Raw genomic sequence first — 20688 nt, forward strand, 5'->3', positions numbered from 1 at the left:
TGTCAACTGAATCACCACCTCACCAACTGCACCACCCACATCATCTGTTCAATATCTTCAAATTCTTTGCACAACCCATATCATGACCAATCCTGAACCATGCATGCAAACCAGATTATCTGCCTGGCCACCCCTGAACCCCTTCTACAGTGGATGAGAATCTGGAGGATGAAGACCTATTTTATCATAAATGTCACCTTAGGACACAGACCAGTCCAGTTCTGGCCCACATGTGAGCCACACATTAGGAGGCCTATTCCAGGTGGTGGAGATTGTATTTTTGGGAATGTGTTTGAACAGGCATCCTGTAGATTATGCATCCAGCGGCCACAATACACCAGTGAGGAATGAAAGTTTCTGTTAAGATGGTGGCTGATGAAGTAAACACATGGTCCTGAACGATGTCCAGCTTCTTGTGTGATATTGCATTTCATCCTGTCAGTTAAGTGTATTCCTGACTTGTGCCTTGAAGATGCAGGAAAGACTTTGCGAAGTTGGGCCTAGTTATTTGCCACATGAAATTCACCATCCAACCAGCTCTTGTACCATACCGATAGTCTAGTTGCATTTTTAATGTTGAAGAGTCAGCATTGGTGATCACTCAATCCTGTCTACTACACACAAGACACCCAGCATATTGAAATTTTGTTGTGGATGTCATCTTATTTTCAGGTACATTAGGTGCTGCTCCCAACTTGCCAGCATTAGTTCAGTGATAAATGTGTGTAATTCTGCAGATGCAATGATTGTAGTAAAACACAGAAATGCTGGAGGAACTCAGATCTTCTCACAGGATCCTAAATTTCAAGAGTCTGTTGGCTCTTCAGGTGTAAGGGTCTGTTATTGTCATGGCTGATCCTGTTGTCACCCAAGGTCCACCCGTACATATTCCTTTAGAAAAACAATGTTTTCAAACAAAATTGCCATCTCTCTTCTGGAATCACATTCTTAGAAATGGGTTTATTTCAAAGTTTTGGTGTCCTATAATCTCTGCTCTTCACCCTCTTCAATGCCCGGAGATAGGTGAAACATCCTAAGTCTTCCACTGCTTTTGGGAACAAGCTTGCTTCAGTTCTTGAGATGGACAATACAAATCAATGGTCTGTGCTGAAGGCACTGCTCCACCCTCTAGGGGGAGCTACTGTTACATTTTGGGTGCAGGTAACCTTTGCCACAGCATTGTTTAGTTTGTTGACATGTAGAAGACATTCTCATAGTTCTAGTTAATGGCTATTTTGCTTTACAGTTTTCTTTTTCTTAATCTTGTGGTACTGATTCCAACTGTACTGCAGCACAAAAGGATCTTGCTTTGACATTTATAAAGCACAATATGTGTACTTTTGAATTTTAAACCATAAAGTTTAGAAATTGTGGTCAGTATTAATCAGCATATATGGAAGCTGATAGAGCGAGCTCCTGATACTGTTGTTTTCATTCATTACATAATGCATATTTTGCAAATAATGTTCATCTTAATGTATAAAGGAAATCAGTAATTATTTGGTACAGTGTCATGACAAAAAAAAAATAGAATTAGTTTATTAAAAATAATGTCATTGTGCTCCTGGTTTGTACAGACTATGAACAGAGATGTGGGTGAAGTGAACCTTTGCTTCTGAGGATAACCAAACCGGTCAAGACAAACCAAAAGGTGGGGAACCTGCTAATCATGGTTACAAGTAGAAGTGCTTAGCAAAAAAAATCAATGTTCATTTTGGATTATTATCTTGCATACAATCTGTTCCAAAGTGACACTGAAGCAATCTTTCCAAATCACCCCTAAACTGCTACAGAACCAATCATTCCACAGGTCTCTTTTAGGAATGTTTAGTATTTTCCTTTACACTCACAGGGCTTGATTTTATTCACTTTTAGAATCACAAATACATTCATAACATTCTTATTCAATTCTCTGCCTCTGGTGTTGTGTTCATGTATGTGGGGTGGGATAATGTGGAGAGATGTAATGGTGATGAGCAACTGCAAGTTGCTCCCCTGTCTCCAATGACTTGTAGTGAGATTTTGTTTATTCTGTATATTTTATTATTCGTCCATCGGTTTAAAGAAGACATTGTTGTGCAGTTCATCTGTGGTTGCGAAGGTGACTTTGTAGTCCCAGTCTAGAAGCTCTGTATATTCTGTATAGGAAAATATTTATTGCTCACCTTGATATGCCCTGAACTGAGAAGTTAGTTAAAGGTCGGTAGATATTGCTGCATCTCAGATAAAATATAAGCTGGACTGGGTAAGGTTGGCAGATGTCCACTGCTTAAGTATAATAGGGAACCAGATTGATTTGTGTGACAATCCACTGGTTTCATGGTACCATTATTGAAGTTTTTTTTTTACTCCAGATTTAATAGGGTACAAATTCATTGGGATGGATACCTTTGGTGTCACCATAAGGTTTAATTCTCTATCCAAGCTGTTTGTCTAAGACATTATCGAAACAAAGTCATCAACAGGGGTAAAACACTGGCCAGAATTTCCTCTAGTTCAGGGATGCCAAGATCCTTGAGGGGAGGAAGCCTTCTGACTCACATACCACCATATACAATTCCTTACTAATCACAGAGCACTTCTGGCATCTTAAAGTGGTATGTGAGTGGAAAGAAAAAGGTTGAGAATCATTGCAGTACCTGGTACCCCTTCAACCAGTCTCAAGCCAGGGTCCCTTGTCCGCAGTCTGCAAACCTTTTACTTTCCACTCACATACCACTTTAAGATGCCATCGGTGCTCTGTGATTAGTAAGGGATTGCATAAGGTGGTATGTGAGTGGGAAGAGAGTGCTGGAGGCAAATCAATGGACACTCAGTGATTCTGGGGGGGGGGGGGGGGTGGGGCGGGGGGAGAAGAACGGGACGACACTGTCTTGCTTCTCTTTCTCTTGACTGTAAAGGTTGCCAGGAAATTTCTGCTGATGGCAAATCTTTGCCTGTCTTATGGAAACTAAAGGAAATTTTGTGTAATATTAGATTAGATTGACTTGCACTGTGGCTTTGAATATTTGCACCGCTAGTCTGCAGGGACAGAGGTGATGGCAAGGGGAGGAGGATGATGCAATTGCACAAGTGGTTCTTTTATTACAACCTTCAAAATGTGAATGAATTGGAAGGAAACATTTTTCCAAATCCTTCCCAAGACGATCAGGATGCCTGTGCTATCTCAACTCCATTGTATTCAAAAGTTAGCATATCTTGGGATAATTTAGATAACTAAGAACACTAGGAATAGAAACTGAAGCAGAGACAGTGGGCCCTGCTCCGCTGTTCAATAAAATCAAAGCTGATCCGATCTTGTCTTGGACTTATTTTCCAGCCTGTTCTCCAGAAACCTATCCACCTTGACCTTGATAATATCCTATGACTTAGTTCAGTAGGAGACCGATGAAATAGTTTCTTTTAGTACCCTAATTTCTCTTCCTCTTCGAGAACTCCTCGAACAACCAGTCATGGCCACAGCAAATCACGTCAGGCATACATTTAAGTTAAAGTTCAATTTTTACACAGCTATTGTAACCTCCATTTGCACAACTTAGCAGAACACAACATTGGGATCACAGCATGAAGGACTATGCCTGAAAACACAAAAAAAGTTAAATAAAAATGAAATAAAATCAAGCCAGGTCTTATTTGTCTCTTGTCTAATTAGAATCCATTCCATTGGTTGGATGTGTGCCAAGGCCTGACTGAGGGTGTGGTAAGGTGTGAAGATCAATTTGATTCAAATTGATGATTAGATCTGCTGTCAGGTCATGCTGAGAGCTAGTGGCAGCTTTTCTGTTAATACTGTAGAAATCACTTGAGAGGCACATCAACTCCAAAAGAAACTGGAATTCCAAAGCAGTACTGGAGTTCAGGGAGAGACAAGAGTAGAAACCAAGGATTGTTGGAGGAGCCTCATTTGTGGAGGTATGCATCTAACCACAGATCGCCAGACTTCTTCAGGGACCTAGAGGTGTGAAAAGTAACATATTAGGGAAAAGCCTTGATTTAAAACATAAAGCTTAAGTGGAACAATTAAAACCATAAACACCTAATGAATACCCTTCCTACATCAGTGCCCTCCATATTATTTGGGACAAATGCACATTTCTTTTCCTTTATTTGCACCTGTGCTCCACAGTTTTAAATTTGTAATTAAACAATTCACCTGTGATTAAAGTGCACAGTCCAGATTTTATTAAAGGGTATTTGTGTACATTTTGGTTTGACTATATAGAAATTACAGCACTTTTTATACATATTATAGTGCCCCATTTCAGGGCACTATAATATTTGGGACATCTAACTGCTTCATTTGTGCAGGTATAAGAGTCCTAGGCTTGCTTCTAAGTTTTTGATAACCTTTAGAGTCTGTAATTGCCATTTTTTTTTAACATGAGGACTAGAGTTGTGCCATTTAAAGTCAAAGATACATTACGAGGCAGAAAGACAAGAATAAACTGTAAGGGAAATTGCCCAAACCTTAGCATTAGCGAAATCAACTGTTTGGAACATCATTAAGAAGAATGTGTACTGGTGAAGTATTTAAAAGAACCTGCAGAATTCTGGAAAAAGGTCTTGTGGATAAATAAGACCGAGATTAAAAGACTGGTATTCGAAGGAAGACCTCCTCCGCTGATGGCATAATAATTCAGGAAATGTCAAGATCTAAAGCATACCACCACATCTGTGAAACTTTGTGGGTATGTTATTGCCTGAGCATGTATGGCTGCCACAGGTATTGGTGTACTTATCATCAATGATGATGTAACTGCTGATGGCAGTAGCAAAATGAATTCTGAGGTGCATAGAAACATCTTATTTGCTCGTTTGAGCAAATGCCTCCAAAACTCATTGGACGGTCTTCTTAGAGCGAGACACTGATCATTTTTGAACGGCCAAAGTCAGTCACCCAATTGAAATCCAGTTGCTGGAGAAAAATTAAGGAGACAATCTCCCAAATCAAGCAGGAGCTGAAGATGGCTGCAGTTAAGGCCTGGCAGAGCAACACCAGAGAAGATACTCTCCACCTGATGATGCCTATGAATCACAGACTTCAAGCAGTCATTGCATGCAAGGGATATGCAACATGCATACTTTAATATACAGTACAACTCCAAATATCCAAAATCAGATTCTCCAAAATCCTCAGTTATCCAAACTTTTTTCAGAGCTGAACTCATCAGAAACCTCGGGCCCCCGGTGCTGGCAGCATGCTGACTTTGGGGCCCCTGGCATGAGCAGGGCCTCAGTGGGGAGGTATCAGTAATCGGCAGTGGCCAGCATTTTTTTTTTTCCGGGTGAGAATTACATTTTATTTTAATACTTAAAAAGCCTTACCTTGTTGTTTGCTGTTGTATAAACACTGTTTCAAGTGATTTGCCTGTTGTTGCTGGGCTGCTTTTTAAAAAAAAAGACTGATTCTCAGAAAAAAAAATGTTTATCCGAAATGGGGCCAGTCCCAACCATTTTGGATAATCCTGAGTTGTACTGTACATACCATTGCTTTGATGCAAACGTTATGGTACCCTGAAATGAGGGATCTGTGTATAAAAAGTGCTGTCATTTTGGTCAAACCAAAATGTACACAAATACACTTGAATGAAAACTATGGAAGCACAGGGGCAATGAAAGGAAAAAAAAATGTCTTGGTCCCAAACACTGTTACCAAAACTAATATTTCTTCAGTGATGCCTTCCTTCCAGCTACTACCACATGTCTCTACATTGCAGCTCTACTGTGTTTAACCTAGTTCCTTCACATTATGATGGCATACATGCCAACCTCAAAAAAAACAAGTAAACCTCTGTCAGTAAGCTTACAGTGAAAAAAAAATTAAGTTCCAGCTTCAGAAAACAGACAATTCCAGGAATGATGAGGAAGGAGGGAACTTTACAGAGAATAATCACTCATGATAAACTTTAGGAATAATGAGCATTCATCATACAGAGTGGGAGATATTATTTTTAAATGCATTGAATGTGCATTTGGAAATAAACGGACCACATCAAAATAAAAGTTCCTGATGAAGTTTATCGACCCAAAATATTGCTCCCTGCAGTCACTGAAAGTGCTCAATCCCGCTGGCCACGATACAAAGGGAAAGATGAGGCATCAGAAAAGAGAAGGGAAATTTGAAATGCAGCCATTCTCAACAAGGGGCCGTACCCTCTCCACCACCATCCCCCACTGAGACTCCAGCACATTTAAGGGGGAGGGGAACTGAAATCATAAAATATTTTGTATGTTTTTATGTAGTCAGTAGGAAAGAAGTGTGGAAGACACCAACTAAACTTGACTCCCTCACAGTGAAGGGGGCCCATAAATTTTGAACAGAGTCCTCAGGAGGCCATAGCAAAAAAAAGTTTAGTGCACAAGGTAACTTCAGGAATGAAAAGCAACTTTAATTTCTGGTTAATTTCTACAATCAAACACTTAAGGTAGAATGCACAAAATGCTTGGCTGATGTAAACTCCAAACAATCCATATTTCAATCCCATTAATGCCCCTTCCCTCACAACTTTATCCAGCACAATGATGACAGGATCAGTTCTTCCTGCTCTCCTACAAAACCTGGACGTCTAGCCATTCTGCTAAATTCCATCCTGCTCTGACTGTCACCTTCTTGATACCCAACTTTTCTCTTCCCTTTCTCAACTTCTCTAAAATGATACAGACCAATATTTATGATAGACCCACAGATCCTTCCTGCCCTCGTAACTACATCCCCTCCCAGACTTATTTATGTCAGAACTTCATTCCATTCTCTTCATTCTCTGGCTCCTTCACTTTCCATACCAGACTTTGCAGATATCTTTTCCTTAACTACAGTTTTCCTTTCTACAGTTATAGTTCATTCTGACATTCTCACTCACAAGGATAGGATTCCCCTTGTCCCTATCTTCCACCCCATGCCTCCACATCTTGTGTCATTTCCCCCATCTTCAATTTGAAGGGCCCCTTACCCCTCCCCTCCACTTTCAGCTTTACCACTCCGTAATTCTCTGATCTTGAAGATCATCCACCCATTTCTCACAGCACCTTCGTGTACAATCACAAAAGATTCAACAGCAGTCCTTTTATCTCTGTTCGTCCCATTATCCAGGGACCTATACATTTATTCTCCATGAAGCAGAGATAACGTACTTTTTTTGAATTTCAGTGTACTACATTTGGTTGTTACAGATATAGCTTCTGCTATAGTGGAGAACACAAAAGTAGATTGGATGACTCTTTTGCAAAGCACCTTCATTCAGACTATTAGGGAATCCTAAACTTCCAGTTGTTATCACTTTTTCTATCTTTCTCTCATTCCTGCCTCCACCAGCTCCAACAAAGCCCATGCAAGTTTTTTAAGTATGTTATTATGTCCTCTGATTAGACATTATACAAGCCCTCAAACCTCAACACTGATTCCACAATTTCTGATAACTACCCTTTCCCAATTGTACATGATCTGGCCAATTTTGATGAAGCATCTTTGATCTGAAATGTTAACTTTATTTCCACAGATCCTTCCTGAACTCATCAATGTTTCCAGCAACTTCTGATGAAAGGACTTCAACCTGTTCCTTTGACTCTGTGATTTTTCTCTCCTGTTGCCACTTTCATTACAATTTACCAGCAACTGCAATGTTTTCCATCACCCATTTCCATGATTACTTTTATACTCTGTTCTCATTCATCTCCTTCGAGGTACCTCTCCTTCAGACAGATCCAGTGTGATTAACAAGCCTTCACCACCTTCTCCGAGCTGGGACCACTTGTGTCTTTTGATCTCCACCCTAACACAATTATTGTTCTCTCCTCTATCAATCTGCCTTCTGTTTGATTTTCATCTTCTCCTTATTCCAATGAAAGGTCATAAATGTGGAATATCAACTGTTTCTTACTCTACAGGCACTGCCTGGCCTGCTGTGTGTTTCCAGCAGTTCCTGTTTTCATTTCCCTCAGTATGTATGTAACCGTTTCAATTAACTCCTTTAGGCCACAACTCTGTGGCCAAGCTTGAGGACTTTGAAATGGAAGTTAAGTTTAATTGTGAATTTAAAAATGCACAGAAACACTGGAGAAACGTTAGCAATATATCTTTGCCTCCTATGGATGCTGAAAGACCAGCCGAGTTCCTCCAGCATTTTGGTGTGTTTTTACTACAATCACAGTGTCAACTTCTCAAGTAGCGTTACAATGGTGACCCATGTATTGAACATGGACATTTCACAGAGCCGTAGGTGCACCCATTGCTCACCCTATAATATCCTTGAAGCCCTGCGACAATGGCTTCACCTGGTAGTTCAGTCCATGCTTGTCACACAGTGATTTCACTAAAGGAGCAATTTTGTAGTAGTTGTGTCGAGGCATTGTGGGGAAAAGACTGCAAAAGAAAAATGTGCTGTCATTTGTAAAAGAATCCAATGTTAGAAAAGTACCTTGTCTAAAGGCAGAACATTGTAGCCCACCATATGGCCCCACACCCCGGCCCAGATCCACTTTGAATTTGATCCACCTGCTAGAATTAAACTGCTGGTGAGATTATAATTTCTATGGTGAACTTGTTGCCCGTTTTTATTGGGTGCCTTTTGTTGGGTGGCTCTAAGCCACTGAGACCACCTGATATTACATTGGTTTGGACAAGCAAACTGTTCCTGGTGACAGAATAATGAGGCTAGGACAGGGCCTCCCACTGGCTGGCCTGAAAACATTCCACCATTTAATCATCTTTAGCACCTGCCAGGGACATTACTGAGACCTTCAATCAGCCATGATCTTCCTGAATGGTGCAACAGACTTGAGGGTAAGTCCAGCCAAATCCTGCCATTAATTCACATACATTAATTCATTTATTCCATATATTCAAGGCCCACAGCAATCAGAGCATCCATCCAGTCATGATTAAAAGTTGACATTCTCTTTTTTTGTGACAATTTACACAATAAATCATTGCAATTAATAAAGGTTTGAGACAAATCTAAAGCTCTGTAGGCCAAAAGGAGCCCCAAAATCCTTACTTTTGTACTATCAGTGTTTAAAATAATCTGAGGAATTTTCTGTGAGATAAATATTTATTCCCCATTTCTTAGAGAAGGTTGTGTTGCCTTCTTGTGAAACTGTAATCGATCATGCATAGAACAATGGATGAATCAGCAGAGGAGATTTTCAAGAGACATTGCCAGCCAAAGCCAGAGAAAATGATGAGGTCAGGTTAACTAGATTGGGGTTGTCTTCTCTGAAACAAAAGAGTAGGTGAGATTTGACTAAGGTGTGTAATATTGCAATAGAATCTGACTGGGTAAACAGGAAGATCTATTTACCTCAGAAGAGAGATTAGTAATCAGAATCAAGTTAATTAGCAATTGATGGTAAGATTAAACAGGAGTTCAAAAACATGTTCACCCCACAGCAGTACTGGCTTGGAATTCTTTGCCTGGAAAAATGGTAGAGGTGTTTCAATTTCATGCATAGAGAAGCATGTGAGGAACCGTAGGTCTGGACCAAGAGCTGAGAAGTGGGAAGAAACAAAATAGCTTCATTTTTTGGCTGCATGGACACGGGTTAGATGGTCTCTTCTGTGCCATAAGTTGCTGAGAGTCTGTAAAATGTAGTCAATGGAAAGGCCTGTTTAAGTCTCGTCACAAATTTAACAAAAAGGTAGCAATTTAGTGATCTTATTAGATTTGAATGTAATGGTAAAACTGCTGATTTATTATTATCCTCCTCCTTGTCACAGCAACCATGCCCAAGCCAGCCACAAATGCAAAGTCCTTCCACTGATTAAAGCTCAAATCTTGAACTCAAGAGGTACCCCAACCCTGAAAAGATTCAAGCCCATAGTAATACCAAGTGTTTCCTGTTGGGAAGAGGAAAGTACTTACTGGTGCTCAATCTGGAAGTTGAGATGGCCACTGAACCAGTCATTGAAGAAGGATTGTTCAATATTACATGTGGAGTCCAACTGGAAAATCAACAGAATGGTCCAGAGTAAGCCAACAGGTTGGTCAATGGTTTGAAAACAACTGCTGATTGTGGTCTGCACACTATCATGGACTATCAAGTGAACTTGGGCATAATCGCTGGCAAAAGTATCGTACATCCCTCCCTAATGAGCTCAATCTTTTCTGTGCACATTTTGAACAGAGGTTAGTGAATTGACATCACCTGCTCCCACAGCCTTGGGTGCACCTGTACCCACAGTCACTGTTGCAGATGACAGGTTGGCCTTCCTGAAAGAGGATGCATGAAAAGCAGTTCATCTGGGTGGACTTCATGGCTGACTGTATATTCAGAATCTGCACAGACTGATTGCTCTCTTCTTCAACCTGAAGTTCCCACCTGCATTAAGAAGGTCGCTATCATCCCAAGTGGCAAATGAAGACAAAATAATGTTCCTTAATGACATCTGCCTCGTAGGTTTGATATCAATCATCATGAAGTGCTTTTAAAGGCTGGCCATTGCTCCCATCAACACTGACCTGATCTATTACAATTCACCTTCCGCTGCAACAGATCCATGGTGGATGCCATCTGCCAAACTCTGCACTAATCTCTGGAATATCTGGATAACAAAGGTACCCATGCCAGACTCCTATCAATTTCAGCAGCTGAGTTCCAACCAAATTTATCACCTAACTCCTGGTCCTAGGTCTCATGCCCCCCCCCCCCCCCCCACCAACCCTTCTGCAACTGGACCCTCCATTTCCAGACAAGCAGACTGCAATGTGAGAATGGGCAACAATGACTCCTTATTGATAATCCTCAGTAGGCCCACAAGGCTGTGTACTCAGTCCATATTATTACTAATGCACTCATTACTGCAGCTAAATTCTGCAGATGACACAGTAAACCGGATCTCAAACAATGATTAAATGGAGTACAGGGAGGGATGGAGAGTTTAGTGTCATTTTCTCCCCCACTCCCAACCCTGTCAATAAAACAAAGGAGCTGCGTCGAGTACACAGCCCTTCTGTATCAATGGTGTTGAGGTGGAGGTAGTTGAGAGATTTAAATTCGTCGGCATAATTTAAAAAAAATTTAGACATACAGTATGGTTTCGGCCCACAGTCCATGCCACCCAATTTACACCCCATTAACCTACACCCCCCCCCAGTAAATTTTGGATGGTGGGAGAACAGGAGCCTCCAGAGAAAACCCAAGCAGACACCAGGAGAATGTACAAACTCCTTACAAACAGTGTGGGATTCAAACCCCGGTCCGGTCCTGATCGCTGGCACACTGTAAAGGCATTGTGCTAACCACTATGCCAACGGTACTGCCGTATAACCAACAATTTGTCCTGGTCCAACGGCATTGAGACCACTAGCAAGAAAGCACACCAAAGCCTCTCCTCCCAAGTTTAAAGAAATTTGGCATGTCCCCATTGATCATGTACCTCAATACCCTAGCCGTTGACCAGCGACATCAGATATTTTCATTGTTTAGTATCAAGCCACAAAGCTGTCTAGTCGATTTCTATTGGCTGACCTGTTGCAGGCTGTAGAGCATGTCGAAAGAATCAAAGGCTTGTTGATCCAAACCAAGGCTTTTATTAACTAGAATACTGGAGTGTATCACATGTAGATTGACCAGTCCAGAATGATATGGACTGGCTAGGAGCAACCCTTTAAGACCAGCCAGTAGGCGTGGCTACGCTCTCAGCCAATCGCAATCATGGCCTGGAATTCAGCCTGAAGAAAACTGAGGTCCTCCATCAGCCAGCTCCCCACCATGACTACCAGCCCCCCCACATCTCCATCGGGCACACAAAACTCAAAACGGTCAACCAGTTTACCTATCTCGGCTGCACCATTTCATCAGATGCAAGGATCGACAATGAGATAGACAACAGACTCGCCAAGGCAAATAGCGCCTTTGGAAGACTACACAAAAGAGTCTGGAAAAACAACCAACTGAAAAACCTCACAAAGATAAGCGTATACAGAGCCGTTGTCATACCCACACTCCTGTTCGGCTCCGAATCATGGGTCCTCTACCGGCACCACCTACGGCTCCTAGAACGCTTCCACCAGCGTTGTCTCCGCTCCATCCTCAACATCCATTGGAGCGCTTACACCCCTAACGTCGAAGTACTCGAGATGGCAGAGGTCGACAGCATCGAGTCCACGCTGCTGAAGATCCAGCTGCGCTGGATGGGTCACGTCTCCAGAATGGAGGACCATCGCCTTCCCAAGATCGTGTTATATGGCGAGCTCTCCACTGGCCACCGTGACAGAGGTGCACCAAAGAAAAGGTACAAGGACTGCCTAAAGAAATCTCTTGGTGCCTGCCACATTGACCACCGCCAGTGGGCTGATATCGCCTCAAACCGTGCATCTTGGCGCCTCACAGTTTGGCGGGCAGCAACCTCCTTTGAAGAAGACCGCAGAGCCCACCTCACTGACAAAAGGCAAAGGAGGAAAAACCCAACACCCAACCCCAACCAACCAATTTTCCCTTGCAACCGCTGCAATCGTGTCTGCCTGTCCCGCATCGGACTTGTCAGCCACAAACGAGCCTGCAGCTGACGTGGACTTTTTACCCCCTCCATAAATCTTCGTCCGCGAAGCCAAGCCAAAGAAGAAAAGAAGACACTACAATCTATATATATATATATATATATATATATATACACATTGGTGATAGCATCTGTACTATCACACAGGCTAAATACATAAGGTGGCCTTGCTATATGCAGTTTGATTTTTCCATGATGTTCCTATTAGTCAGATTAGTCAGTGCTTCAGGAAACATTGATAATGTATTATAGTATTAATAATCAAAGCACCTCAATGGTATTTGGTTTGGAATTCTGTTCCTTGTCAGTTGGAATACTACAGGTTTTGACAAAGTGACATGTGAATCGCAAACACGAATTCTGCTGCCAACTTTTGTTCCACTCTCTGTTTACATGAGTCCGCCTGAAGGACAGCGTTCAGTTCTTGGCTCTGCACCTCAGGAAGAGTGTAATGGATGCACATTCAGCAGGGCTGCATCATCGAGACGTGTTGTATGGGCTAAGCTTGCATTCAACGGAATTCCAAAAAATAAACAGCAATTTAACTTCTTAAATTTTAATGTGGTGAGTTGTAAGTTACATTAGTGCCAACAGATTTTAAAAGGGAAACTGGCTTATACTGCAGAGAATGGGAAGCAGAGGCAGTGACATGCTATCACCTGAACCTGGTGTGACTTCTTGAGTCAAACGTTTGCTTGGAAAAGAATAATGTCGAAGCAAATAGGAAAGGAAGGGAATATTGGTCCAGAGTTGAACATACTTGGTAAAAGCACAGAAAAAGATTGTCCACTTCATCAAGACTCATTAGAAATTGAACACAGGCAATTTTCTGAAGGAAACAGGCCAGCCTGTAAAATAATTCTGAGACACTCCTCGTGATTAACATGGATATTTTTATATTCATCTAAATGTGACTAAATATTTTTAGAAATTCATTCAAATTGGTAGATCCTTGTGCAAATCTGTTTTCTTGGTTTAGTGTTATGTCACTTTTTTAAAAAAGTCATCTCTTAAATTTCCCATCCCTAACTCCATACAATACCCAGGCTCCATCCGATCACCATTCTCATGGATCTGCATCATGGTAGCTGCTCTCTCCTCCATTATCATGCAATTTTAATTTACAATAAAGATTCTAATTATGCTGATTAACATTTTAGTGAATTGCCTTCGGTATTATTTACGTTCTAAAGAAAACAAAGTAATTGAAATCTTAAGTTGAAATAGATAACAGAAAAAGACATAATTTAATTTGTTTCTCAGGACAAAGAATAGGCTTCATTAATAATTGAAGATCTTTCTCCATAGATTAATGAGAGATCAAGTGTACATCTCAACATGATAATGGAACCATAGATACACTCCATGGAAGTGTCTGAATGATTTGTGGTTTCTGAACTCTCCATTTTCTCTCTTGAAAACAAAAGGGGTTTGCTGATGTTCCACAGGCACTGATCATCTTCCCACATGTAGCAATATCCCATTTGAGACTGGAATGTCAGGACTAATCTATCCTTTTAAATTCCCCACAGCTCACTGTCTCCTCCTCACCACACCCAGGAGTCCAATGACAAACCTTTGATAAGAGGTCAAGAAACAAATAATGACAGGATCTTGTTACTGAGCCTCTACTGATGCACTAAGCCATGGTAACAACCAATGAGGATCATTGTCTGGATACCAGATGGCTAATTTGATGATGGGTCTCTGCAAAACTGAGATACAATTGTTTGGGTGTTATCTCTTGCAATGACTATAATTTACTGGCCAGCCATTTATTTAAGAATAAAAATTTCCAACATTGCATGTCTTTAGTGAGAAGTTTTTATAAAGGCAAAAAGAAAGTTACAAATCTAAGCGTTAAAGAAAAAAAAAATACCTGCATAGTGAGCCAGTCCTTGTGCTTTTCATTGTCAATCTCCATTGGAATATGATTCATCTGGGTCACCCACACGAACCAATGGCTCTCAATAAACCTGAAGAGAGAATCAGACACTAGTTAAAGTCAAATCAAGTGCTAATTTGATTCAATTAGCATTCCATTCAAAATAATAGTTTTTCATCAGTTTTTTTGCCATTTATTTGGGTGCCCTTCCATGGATATTATGAACTGCCTCCAAGGAACAATTTTATTTAATTTCACTGGCCACTTGAGTAGAGTTTGAGATAAACAGGTCGATTTCCAAATGGCTGTTATTGTTGAGTGAATTTGATGGTGAAAATTGGTTCATCTACAGTCTTTATTAATAGCTTGAATTCAATTTCTAGACTGAAGAAGGAACATAACCAAAGCATATGAAATAATGTTCTTTGCTTTACAATTATTGGGGGAAGTATTTTCCGTACCTAGACTTTAGTTCTTAATATTAATTTGGCTCCTAATCCTTTTCTTGCCCTATTTGGAATAAGTAAGTCAACTGATTTAAATTTGTCCGGGCTACTATCCCATGTAGTTGCCTTTGCTCTTATTGCCAGAAGAGCTATATGTATGAGATGGAAGAGCGCCATCCCTCTGACCTTTTCATTGACTCTCCGCAACATAGGTGATCTTGACGCATTCAATCTCCTCCTCCTGAATTCGAGATTCATCACAACATATGCAGCCTTCTAATCTAACCCACGCTTGCGCGTTATTACTCACGCTCGTTGTCTCGGATACATTATCAATGGCGACCAGTACCACTCCCAACATAGGTAATTATGCAACCACGACAGACCACCCCCCCCCACCCCCCACCACCCACCCTACGCAAGGAGGTGACTAATTGGATCTGTCCCCCTACGAAATGGTCCAGAAGGCTGACAGTCCGGCCTGTCCTCGTATGTGACTGGCAGGGTGCGACTGTTCCTCTTATGTTGGACATGGACCATGGACTGTCGATATATACCGGCTTTAAAACTTACAATGGGTGGCATTGTAAGACCAAGCCAATGGGAGGAATTCCATTGAGTGCTCAAAGCCTGGACCTGTGTAGTCAGTGCTGCCATTTTCTGTTCCAACTCATTTATCTTCAGTTGATAAGGTGCAGGCAGTTGACATGGTGCAGTAAGCATTTGTTCCATCTCCATTTGTTTCTGCTAACTAGGGGGAGTAGCCAATACGTCTATCTTTTATTGCAGAGATTGTGAACGTAATGAGGTTGGAATGATCCGCCAAGGTTGGATGTGTGAGGATGGACGTGCTAAAGACACTCACCAAGGGTCTTTCAACTCGACGAGATAAACAATGGAGGAACCTCTGCTTCCATACATCCCTTTCAATAGTGTCCACCCCAGCCAGCCAGCACCATCTTCTCAGAATCTGCTCATCGCCTAAGCTGTTGTCAGCCAACAACTCGGCAATACGAGACTCCTGAGATGGCTGAATACGCTGCAGAATAGCAGCCTTAAGGATGTCCAAATCAACTAAAACATCCTCCACTTTATAGGCAATCTGCTCTGAAAGACGAGCCACAAGTAAACAGAAATTAGTCTTCTGATTTGTCACACTGATGGTGGAGAAACGTGCCTCAAGGATCAAGAACCACGCAAGTGCATTGTTAATATAAAGGGGAGGGGGGAGGAGAACCTCTAGCTTGACCTCCCCAACTGCTCCTGTAAGGGTTTATCCTCATCTCTTTCCAATTTACTCTAGAAAGTGCTGTGAACCCACAGGGTCACCCCTTGTAGCTGCAGTAATTTACCCAGTATACAATTTAAAGAATACACTCACTTGTTTTTCAGCACAGAATGGAGTCGACTTCCTTTAATCTTCTCAGACACAACAATGCATTCTTCATCCCACCAAACACCACCCATTCAAGCCCTCCTGACCTTCTCATTGGCTCTCTGCCACATCGACGCTCTCAATCTCCTCCTCCTGCATCCGAGATCCATCACATCATATGCAGCCTTCTGATCTAACCTACGCATGTGCGCTATTACTCCCACACCTCGCTTCGGATACGCCGTCAGCAGCGACAGGCACCCCTCCTGACGCAGGTAAGTACGCGACCACGACAGAACTAAAGGCAGAAGGGCACGAGGGATTTTAGTTCTCTCCTCCCTGCTCTGAAAGACTACATGGACCCCAAAATATTTCCCTATTAATGATTTAAATATGGCAGTACCTTGTTTTAAATTCCATTTAATCAAAACACCGGTATCTTTTACTGAAACAAAATATGTTCTCTACAATTATACCTACCTGACAAAAAGTACAAAGGCCAGGGAACCAGAAAATCCATAGAAAGGAGTGTAAGTGTTGAAGTAGCGGATGTAGTAGGTTGTTGCCCAGGCAAGATCCTACAAAGTGGAGAAGTTCAAGTTCAAATTTATTGTCAGAGTACATACATGACATCACATACAACACTGAGATTTTTTTTCCTGCAGGCAAGGCAGAATTTCTAATTACTGGTATCTGTAAATTGCATTGTAAGAGTAGACTGAACTGAGTTAAAGGCATTCTGATATTATAACTATTGAACTGCTAATGTAAACATCTTCTGTACATAGTGCCAGCTTTAGGTCCTGTCCTGGGATATTCGATTTGTGTCATAAGCGATTTTTGTAGAAAATGTGTTAACCAAACGTCTGGGGTAGGGAGGGTGAGGGGGTAACCGGGTTCCACTCTGGGACCTCTTAGCCTGGTTGGAAATCAAGATTTCTTTCTCCTCAGCCCAAAATATTTAATTTTATTACCTTAATCTGTTGCGTTTCCATTGTTGACTTACAACCCTGATGCGTCACTTTGTACAAATAGAAATTGCAAAATGCCCTTAATGTCCAGAACAGTGCAATCTTTGTACATCTATTTGGGTACTCAGGATTCCCTAAACAATGAGGAATGACAACTCAGTAGGTCCAAGTGCCAAGCAAAATTGCTGATTCATTTCAAGGAGGGAGGAAAAACTCAGGGATCCAGTCACCCAAATAATTTCTCACAGAAGTACCATGAGTTACATCATGGCAGCTTGCACCATTTTTCTCTTTAACCTGACCTTTAGTTTCATGTGACACTATACCTGCATATTTGTGTTTCTGTAACACTACATTTTTATTCTTGCACTATGTGCTATACCAAAGAGGCTGATTTGTCTGGATACCACATGAAACAGAGTTTTTCACTGTATCTTGCTACACGTTGCAATGAACAATTCAATTCGGGGGTTAATTGAAGGACTCCCATTTTCTATCAAGCTATGGTGGAAAGTGAAGCAGAAAGACAAAGCAGAAAAATAATCTGATGGAAGTGAGAAATGGGAGAGGCATCCTAATGTACATACCACCCAATCCCGCCGGGTAATCATCGTCATCATAATCTGAATGTAGAAATACACCGGAATTAACAGGGGAGGCCCAACTGTAAGAAAGAGCAGCAAATGATAGTGCATGCAGGAGATATCACAAAACAAACATCATAACTTACAATATCACATTAACTGCTCCAGGAAACATACTCACTGAGGAAGAAGTACTCATGTTGATAGTTGTATGGCAAAATCTTGATCTTCTTTTTTCCAAACTACAATTACAATAGAGGATTTGAGTGGAATCAGGTCAGTATATCAACCAAGCCTTCGATACACAGTTTAGAGCATACATTACTCTGTGCATCCCAAGTCCGGATTAGAAAAGAACAGGAAACAATAAAGCACAGGAATTGACTCTTTGGCCCATGATATCTCTGCTGACTCTAAAGCCAATCAAAGCTAATCCTATCTGACTCCATAGACTCTATATTCTTCCATTCCCTGCATGCTCATGTGCCTGTTTTAAATGCCTCTTAAACATTTCTGTCATATCTGTTTCTAACACTTCCCCTGGCAGTGCATTTCCAGGCATCTGCCACTCACTGTGTAAAAAAAAAAAAAATATTGACTCATAAATCTTGTTAAATGTTTCCCATTCTCGCTCCAGTATTTGACATTTCAATCCTGGGGAAAAAGACTTTGACTGTCTACCCTGTCTCTGCCTCTCATAATTTTATAGACTTCTACAAGCATGTCCCTCATCCTCAGACACTCCTCACAACACAATCTATCTAGGACTAGGTGCTCATTATTCTGCATATAAACCATCTTAACCCTTGATGAGACATTCATCTGTTATTCACTATTATGTATGTGCTCTCTGCAACACATTTCTCCCCCATTCCTATCATTTAATGCAAAGATCGATGTCTCCTGTTTTATAACAAAGAGCAAGTTTTCTGACACTGAAGGAAAAATCCTAGCCCATGATTCTGTTTACTAAATATATGGAGAGTACTGTCAGCATGACTTGTGGATTCTTATCCCAATTCTGATCCCAGTCTTCAGTATCAAGAAAGAAACTCTACTAAATCCTCTGAAGATGCAAAATAACTATCCTTACTTTTATTAATCCTCACTGCTTAAATCAAGACTCATAGTGCTGTTTCAGTTTACTTATTCCATTTCTCCCCACCTCCCCTCCCCCCCCACCCCCCCACAAACCAGGAAAAAAACCTCTAATTTTAATTTAGAGTTTGAAACTTGACAACAGGCAACCAATATTCCCTAATACGCCTCAAGGTTACTTTTCAAACATTCTTATCCTTCATTACAGATACTCTCGGACTTACGACCATAATTGGGACCGAAGGATCGGTTGTATCTCAAAATAGACGCAAGTTGGAGTTTTGCCCACACAAGTAGAGTAACGAAGTCTTAAAGCAAACTTTTTAATCAAATGTTGTATTTGACAAACTATAACAGGGATACAGGGCATGTATGAGCCAAAATGTGCATCCTGACCATATCGAATTTGCATCCTTAACTCTCGCACATGAGCCAATTGAACTGGAATACATGAACCCACCACACGTGCACAAACCAAAGCCTCGCGCTTGCACACAGGAATCGAGATGGTCGCACCCAGCCTATGGACCCCGGGATGCTGACTAACAAAGTAAATATGCACATTTTGGGTCTTACATGCCTTCTATCCTTGTTATAGTTTGTTAAATACAACATAATTGGTGTAAATTTTATATTTTTTCTTTAAAAATCAGACATATAGGTGGATTGATGCAAGTCACAAAGATCGCAAGTCAGGGAGCACCTATATAGGCTTCTATCTTTAGTTACATTTCTGATTAAAAAGAAATTACCTCCACAGGTTGCGTATTGCCCAATACAAACATCTTCAACATGTTCACATCAGGGTCTTTATTAAAGATGTTGGGCTTAGCGTGGTGCTGGAAATGTCGATGATTCCACCAGTTTCCAGATGCTCCCTTGGAAAAGAGTCATAATATCACACAGTATAAAAGTATGGTGATTTCTGTTCACCCTAGTTTTAAAATTGTTATTGCACTTGTTTACAATGATCCAAACTCTTTAACTATGATCTTCAATCTTTCTCACAAACAGTATAAGTTATGGTATCCCACCTAGTTTAATGTCGCAAAACTACCGACTATCTATCCTGGTACTGGTTCTCTGACAGGACTATTGTAAAACAGCGAGCATAATTGTAATCTATTTCTGAATGTTTTTACCCACACACCAATTTCACTGAGGGGACATGGAACTGACAACTGTTGCCTAATCCAAAGAATAAACAAAATTGTCAGCACATGCTCATTAAAAGAGTTATACAATCTTTAATTCAAACACTAAAACAGTCAGTCTCGGAATTTGGCAAAAAATGACCAGCAAATTAAAGCAGGAAAGGAGAGTATAAAACAAAACTATCAAATAAAAACCAAAGAAACAGATGACAAAATGTAAAAATTAAAAACAGCAGTTAATTAGGTCTCTCAAAGACTAAGACAAATAAATCATATTAGAAAATAAGGAACTAGTAGCGAAATTACACAAATATTTTGTGTCAGTCTTTGCAAGAGATATAGGAAACCTCCTGGTAATAGTGGAGAGTAACAGATCCAACACGAATGGAAGGTTGAATTAAATTAGTTAAGATTGCATTGGAGAAATTAGTAAGTCTGTAAAACTCATCAATTGCCTGGACCTGATGACATGCAAACCTAAGTTTTTGAAGGAGGTGGCTGAGGAAATAATACACATTGTCTATCACTTTTCAAAATTCCAGATTCTCAAACGAATTTTGCAGACTGCAACCTCTTAATTCAATACAAGAAGAAGAGAGGGAACCGGGAACTACAGTTTGGAGTAAAACACAGCGCTGGTGAAATTCAGCAGGTCAAAGAGTGTCTTTTATGTCGCAAAGAT

General features: G+C 40.9%; 1 protein-coding gene across 5 annotated transcripts in view; it reads right to left on the reverse strand.

Annotated features, from left to right (window-relative positions):
• Nucleotides 1-1511: 1511 nt before the first annotated feature.
• fads2 (fatty acid desaturase 2) overlaps nt 1512-20688 on the reverse strand; it is a 79958-nt gene continuing 60781 nt past the window's right edge. For all 5 annotated transcript variants that reach the window (XM_069899255.1, XM_069899268.1, XM_069899276.1 and 2 more), the window contains 8 exons: nt 19605-19730; nt 17936-17996; nt 17758-17834; nt 16680-16777; nt 14373-14469; nt 9858-9937; nt 8234-8359; nt 1512-3952 (listed from right to left, as the gene is read on the reverse strand). In XM_069899255.1, coding sequence (XP_069755356.1) covers nt 3901-3952; nt 8234-8359; nt 9858-9937; nt 14373-14469; nt 16680-16777; nt 17758-17834; nt 17936-17996; nt 19605-19730 — 717 coding nt within the window. In that variant the 3' untranslated portion in view covers nt 1512-3900. The remainder of the gene's footprint in view (nt 3953-8233; nt 8360-9857; nt 9938-14372; nt 14470-16679; nt 16778-17757; nt 17835-17935; nt 17997-19604; nt 19731-20688) is intronic.

Source organism: Narcine bancroftii, chromosome 1, assembly GCF_036971445.1.
Source record: "Narcine bancroftii isolate sNarBan1 chromosome 1, sNarBan1.hap1, whole genome shotgun sequence".
In the NCBI taxonomy this organism is placed as follows: domain Eukaryota; kingdom Metazoa; phylum Chordata; class Chondrichthyes; order Torpediniformes; family Narcinidae; genus Narcine; species Narcine bancroftii.